Source organism: Fragaria vesca, linkage group LG6 (assembly GCF_000184155.1).
Source record: "Fragaria vesca subsp. vesca linkage group LG6, FraVesHawaii_1.0, whole genome shotgun sequence".
Taxonomy (NCBI): Eukaryota; Viridiplantae; Streptophyta; class Magnoliopsida; order Rosales; family Rosaceae; genus Fragaria; species Fragaria vesca.
This window is the reverse complement of record NC_020496.1, coordinates 29,504,001-29,510,972: the sequence shown is the minus strand read 5'-3', so window position 1 is coordinate 29,510,972 and position 6,972 is coordinate 29,504,001. Positions and strand designations below refer to the sequence as shown.

General features: G+C 46.0%; 2 protein-coding genes across 2 annotated transcripts in view; one reads left to right on the top strand and one right to left on the bottom strand.

Annotated features, from left to right (window-relative positions):
- Nucleotides 1-338: 338 nt before the first annotated feature.
- LOC101290885 lies at nt 339-2,753 on the top strand. The gene has a single exon (XM_004305926.1). It carries the CDS (start codon nt 339-341, stop codon nt 2,751-2,753), a length of 2,415 nt encoding a protein of 804 aa, XP_004305974.1.
- Nucleotides 2,754-4,494: 1,741 nt separating this feature from the next.
- The window catches only part of LOC101315369, a 2,659-nt gene continuing 181 nt past the window's right edge, over nt 4,495-6,972 (bottom strand). The window contains exons 1-2 of the mRNA XM_004305925.1: nt 5,415-6,972; nt 4,495-4,987 (exon numbers count right to left, since the gene is read on the bottom strand). The exon at nt 5,415-6,972 is cut by the window's right edge and continues 181 nt beyond it. Of these exons, the coding sequence (XP_004305973.1) occupies nt 5,441-6,972 (1,532 nt within the window). The 3' untranslated portion in view covers nt 4,495-4,987; nt 5,415-5,440. The remainder of the gene's footprint in view (nt 4,988-5,414) is intronic.

The window sequence follows — 6,972 nt, the reverse complement described above, 5'->3', positions numbered from 1 at the left end:
TCAGTAAACACGAATATATAACACTGCTAGAGGAGTGTTAGCAACTAGCACTACTGCAGATGGTCTGTAATATTAAGATAATGACTTTGTCAACCTAACAAGTGCGAGTGTATGTTTTCACGTCCACAAAAACACGAGTCTCCGGGCCATGCTGTTTCTTCAATCTTCTCCACCACCCAAAATATTGGGAAACCCTTTCACCATCTCCATTCTTCTGAATCTTCTCCCCAAAACCAAAGAATTAAAGAAAAGGAAAAAAAAAATATTGCTTCATGCACAAACTATCCCTCCTTACAGAGATTCATGCAAATTAACTTACGTACGTCCATTCATAAGCAATGCCAAGCAAGTTAAAGAAGGCAATCGGGGCAGTGAAAGACCAGACGAGCATAAGCCTAGCCAAGGTCTCCAACGCCTCCACCTCCGCCAACCTCGAAGTCACCATCCTCAAGGCCACCTCCCACGACGTCGTTCCCATCGACGACAAGTACGTCCATGAGATCCTCACCCTCATCTCCTCCTCCAAGTCCAACGCCGCCGCCTGCGCCCAAGCCATCGCCAAACGCATCGGCAAGACTCGCAACTGGATCGTCGCCCTCAAGTCCCTCATGCTCGTCCTCCGTATCTTCCAGGACGGCGACCCCTTCTTCCCCATTGATGTCCTCCACGCCATGAAACGTGGCGCCAAGATCCTCAACCTCTCAAACTTTAAAGACGAATCCACCTCATGTCCCTGGGACTACACCTCCTTCGTCCGTAACTTTGCTCTCTACCTTGACGAGAGGCTCGACTGCTTCCTCACCGGAAAGCTCCAGCGGCGTTTCACCTACCAGCGTGATCATGACTGCATTATCATCAACAACAACCGAAGCCGCCGGCGAGGGAACGAACCGGTGGTTCGTGACATGAAACCGGCAATGTTACTAGACCGCATACAATTCTGGCAGAAACTGCTGGATCGAGCCATTGCCACAATTCCCTCCGGTGCTGCCAAAACGAACCGTTTAATCCTCATTTCCCTCTACGCAATCGTCCAAGAGACGTACGATCTATACAGAGACATTTCCGACGGGCTGGCGCTGCTTTTAGATAGCTTTTTTCATCTCCAATACCAATCATGCCTAAGTGCTTTTCATGCAAGCGTAAAAGCGTCGAAGCAATTCGAAGAGCTTTCAAGTTTTTACGAAACATGCAAGGCGTTAGGGGTTGGGAGGACCTCTGAGTATCCAAGCGTGCAGAAAATCTCTGAGGAGCTGATCGAGACGTTGCAGGAGTTTGTGAAAGACCAAGCTTCGTTTCCAGGTCGATCCCCGCCATGCCATTTGAATCAGAATCGTACAGATAAAGGGACGGTGACCAGCCTTGAACAACAATTTGAGTTTGCTGATTCGGAGCCGCACGAGAGTACTGCATCGGATTTTGGTTCAGCTTGTACGTCGTTATCAGATTTGGCAAGTGTTGGCGGTATAGAAAATGGGGCTAGCCCATCAAGGTCGGTCGAGCAAGATTTCTTAACCTCCGATGAGCAATTGTCCGAGAAGACTCTATCTCCGTTACAGTCACCGTTACCGGAGTTCATGGTTGGTAGTAATGAAACTAATGATAAAGCACCGAGCCAAACTTCGTCGCAGGTTGATCTTTTGGACTTGTTTCAACCGCAACAAACAGATCATGTTCAACAAGCTAATCAAGAAGGTGAAAAACCTCAATGGGAACTTGTTCTATTTGAGTCTGCAAATCAAAATGGTGCAACAGAAACGTCACCAATTACTTCCCCTCCTCCCAACCTGTTTGCTTCTCTTTCTCCTAACATGTCTCCTAATCTGTTGGAGCCGTCGTCCAGCCCGGACTTGGATTATTTCTTTCAGAATTCTTCGACAAGCAATGCATTACATATAAACAATCCATTTCTTCAAGACATTTTACAAGTTGAGGGCTTTGCAATTCCCACCTCTAATGAGACAACTAGTAACGTTGGCCTAGAAAATTTGGACGATTTTTCTTTCCCTTCCACATCTCAGCCAACGGTGCCACCAACATTTTCTTCACAGAACCCAAATGGGGCAGTGGCTCCAATATGTAGTGAGGTAGATACAATAGATAGGACAGTGGTACCAACATTTCGTGCAACAAATCCGAAAGAGACTGAAATTGCACCAACATTTTCAGCTCATAGTGTGGAAGCAGGAAGCTCAATGCCAGCATCTTTTTGTGCGCAGAGTACAAATAATAGCATAACGGCACCAACATTTCAAGCGGAAGTTCCGAGCGATAGGACTTTTGCAGTTTCATTTGGTGAAGAAAAAATGAAAGAGACTGAAGTTGCACCAACATTTTCGGCTCAGAGTGGGGAAGGAACCTCAATGTCTCCATACTTTTGTGCACTTTCAAATAACAGCTTAACGGCACCAACATTTATAGCAGAATTTCCGAAGGATAGAACTTTGGCCCTTTCAATTTGTACAGAAAATTCAGAAGAGAGCACAGTGTCGCACAAATTTGGGGAGCTGGCTCCTAATAACGAGCTCATGGCTGTGCCAACTTTCTCGACGAGTACTAGTGACAACGAGACCCCAAGAATGTTTGGTTCGCCATTTGCTATCCAAAATGATGACCCGTTCGGACCCTTCTCTAGCATGACAAGTACAACTGAACCTTTGTGTAATGGAGCAATGACTCAAGAAGCTGTGTTGCTTCAACAAAGACAATGGTTGGAGCAACAAAACAAGATTATTGCTAAGCATTTGACTTGATTTGTAATTGTAGCTTTGTCTTGGCAGTATTGCAATGGCAAATTGGCAATCCTTTTTCTTTTTTTTTGAAGAAGCTCTTCTTTTTTCCCTCTTACACAATCAATCACGTACTACACACAAGTCCTCGTTACAAGTCACGGCAATATTGAAGCCTAAAACAAGTCCTGGTAACATCATTTCATTAGCCCATTGGATCAAACCAAACAAGGATCGGTTCGGATGGGATGTAACAGGACCAAAAATGCCCGGTTTACTCAACCGGCGTTACAACAGTGGAATGTTGGCTGGAAAATGGCAGAAAAGAAGCACTGTTTGGTTCGTGAGTGTTGAGAAAGAAAGAGAATGGAGTGAGGAGGCTTTACAGCTAAATTGATGCAGCTGCTTTAAAGAGTGAGATAGAGATATCACGGGAAAGATATATGTGACCCAGGAAAAGGAGTCTACTTTTCTTTAGCAGGGATAGCATAGGATAGCATCTGATGCAAATGCAACATTGTATGATAAGGGTAAGAGTAGCAGGGTATAATTCAAGAGAGAAAAGAGAGAGGGAGGGTGGTGTGAGTGGTGTCTGGTGGGAGGGGGAAGGCAAAGGCAAGGGCAAGCAATACCATGTGACAAACCATTGGAGGAGCTATTGGACCACATATGACACATCCATCATATCATATTTTCATTATTCACATTCATATCTATTAAGTTCGTTCATAAAAAAGGAGTTGCCTCCCTTTTTGCTTTCTTGGGTCATCTTATATTAGAAGCTGTGAAGCTAACAAAATCTTGCTATATCTACATTTTGTGCATCAGCATAATTTGCATTTTGATTTTATTTGATTTGTCCAAAATCTTTCTACCTAGCGTACAACACTCTGATTTAATTTGTCTCTTTCGAATGAGTGACAACACAAGACGAATCTATATTTCATTAACATATTGTAGAATTTTTCGCAACCATACATCATACATCGCGCTCATGTAAGGCATGTAAGGTTGGCACAAACCTTGCTTTCCCATGCAAGGTCGCAGTTAGGTTCTACTAGGGACACCCCTCGGTTCTCTCCTATAGTCAGTCTCCCCAATCTTCCCTACATCTACGCCTTGCCTTCCTCCACTATTTTCCAATCTTTTCCCCTTTACCAGATACTCCCTACCAAATATTCAAAGCAAGCTTTTCTACTCTTGACATATCACAACCATATCCCTCTCACTCGATCATCTTTGTTTGTGATGTGAAACTCAAGCTAACAGGCGCAAATGGAGACTCGATTTCGTTCTTCGAATGGGGATGAGTAATGGGTTCTATACTCATTTTGGTGACCAAACTATCATGCTTGCTAATTCTTAAAACAAGCATGAAAGGAGGGTCCCCAGTTCCCCCACCATACCCATCACCAAATCTGCTGAAAGAGAGAGCCAACTCACTAAGTCACTAGCTAGCTAGTGTGTTTCAGAAACTAAAAGCTTTTTCATCATTCACTTCCATTGATTCCCATTCCCATTACCTCTCACAGAATCACAGAAAAGGATAGAAAAAGAAAAATCTAAGCCCTACCAGCTTGGGGCACATAATAATAACATAATACTATTTGTACTGTACCTATCCTAAGCTAAACAAACCCCAACATCTACATCAAAATCAAACAAATCAACAATCAACATTCACCATCATCATCATCATCATGAAAAAAAATTGAAGGGCTCAGATATATAACATTCGCAAGAAGATAATTGGTCAAAAAAGCACACGAAAAACAGTTGCACTCTTTCTATTCTAACTAAAAAAAACCCATGTCGTATCCATAACGAACATTGGCTTCTCAAGGAAGATGTACATTAACAAACAAAAACATGTGCTAATGACACCCGAAAACAAAAAATAAGGACAGAAAAAAAATGACAATGTGCTTCACCATCATCATACTGAACCTCTCTCTCTGTCTCTTGCAGCTTTCACGAGTGAATCAATTAGAAAGAGTAAGAGATTAACAGCAAACCAAGGATACTCCCTAAAAACCGCATCCATGCTTCATTTTTTTTTCTTCTTTCTTTACCGATATATAATATAATCTTATACTACAGTTTATATATAACATAGATAGATAAATATTACGATTAGGTAAAAAGAAAAATTGGGTATACGATGTATGTGTTTGTTGCTAGTCCAAGCCAAGCATTCAGCAGCCTCCAGCTTCTCATTCTTGGACGGTTAGAAAATCCAAACGAACTCCTCCATTTCCCTGTAGTAAAAACCTCGTGAGTCCACAGTTAAACAATGATGGTGAAAAACTGTTGGGACCTTGTAGATGTGTTGGGCATGGCAGTCATAAAAATCCAGCCTGTGACTTTAGCCCAAGTTAGGCGGCAATCAAGGACACACAGTTTTTACTTTTTAATAGGATTTTTTAATACGACTTAAATATAAATATTCCAAGACTCGGACTCCGGGAATAATAGGATTCCTGTGAACGGAAGGGCCCCACCGGCCAAACTAACTATATTCTATCAGTTACAAGGGGTAAAATTGTCTTTTGACTCTATTTAGGCATTCCAGGTGGGATGCTTTTAAACAGAAGAGACAGGCAGGCCAGGCACACTCAGCAGAGTCAAAACAGTAAAGCTAATAAGTCAAACACACTTTACAAAGACTGAAATCCCGAAACTGACCTTTGTATGGCGGGTATCACGTTCCGTCATTCCCTCCAAGTCAGGGAGAAAATGGTCTTTAGCCTATTGCCGGAGAGTCTCTGTACCGCCTTCTTGGCTCCGGCGACCTCCATTTCCGCTAGCTTCTGCAAATGTGGCTGAGCTCCGGCCGCCGCTAGCCTCTTCCTGCATCCCTGGCTTCCTCCGGCGAGCACCGCCGAGATTACCATCACCGGAAACTTGTGGCTCACAGCTTCGTTTCTGGGATCCAACATCTGGATCAGCCTCATCACGCTCTTCTCGTCTCTAACCAACTCTTTCCGGTTCGACCGGACCGTCAACAGCGAAACGAGAGCTTGCGACGCCGATTCCTGTAGCCCCACCGGTTTTGGCGACTCCATGAGCTTGACCAATGACCCCATACAGCTCCCAATGGCTCGCTTATTCCCATCGCTGATACTAATTGATAAACTCGCGAGCAATGAAACAGAGATTTGCTGAAGGATTGAGTTACCCTGCTTTATGAACTCGCCCAATTGGATTAGGAACAAGGTTGAAGATGACAGGACTCGAGCGCAGGGCTCCGAAGCCGAGAGCGAAGTGAGGGCTCGGAGGACGTGTTCCAAAGTCTCGGAGCTTAGTAAATCATGGATCAAATGCATCAGTCTCTGCAGCCCACGTTCTTGGATTATCAAAGCTCGAAAATACTCATCGGTTGAGGCTAGAATCGCTAAGCAATTGGCCGATTTCTCTTGAGCGGTAATGGTGCCGGAGAGAAGCAATTGAAGTAGTACCGGCACAGCCCCTTCTTCTCCCAACGCCGTCTTGATCTCCTCCACATTCGCCACGTTTCGAATCGCGCCGACCGAGTGTGTCTGCGTCGCCGGAGACCCGGATCGGATGGATTGGATCAGGACCGAAACGCCGCCGTAGGCCGACACGGCCCAGGCGTTTTCCGGGTCGGCGGTGAGGGCCTCGACGGCGATAGCGGCCTTCTCTTTCAATGCGGTGGTCCCGGATTCGAGGATTCTCAGCAACGGGCCTAAACCGCCTTCCTCGAACACCGCCTTGCGCGACTCGTCGTTCGCGGCGGCGAGGAGCGAGACCGCGGAGGTGGCTTGTTCGCGGACCCAGGGCTGGGTGTGGAAATCGAGGAGGTGAATCAGATAGGCGACGTTGCCTTCTTTGGCGACGAATCCGGCGGCCTTGTCGTCGTCTTGGAGAAGCTGAAGGAGAGACTCGAGAGCCTTGTTCTTGAACTCGACGCCGCCGATTTGGAGGCGGGTGAAGAGGTCGCGGATGAAGAAGGTGAGATTCTCTTTGTCGGAGCCGGGACCCGGGTGGGAGAGAACGATGGCGTTGGACTGGTGGAGGACGCCGGATCTGAGGAGGAGGTCGAGGTCGCGGAGGAGGTTAGAGAGGGAGGCGGCGGCCATGTCGAGGTCGCTCTGCATGTGGAGTTTCCCGCCGGAAAACGACGAGTCGTTGCATTGGTCGGAGAGAGCCTTGAGGCGCTGGAGAGTGGAGAGGAGGTTGGGGAGGAGAGTGTAGAGGAGGGGGTTCTCGGCCCAGTGGGGGG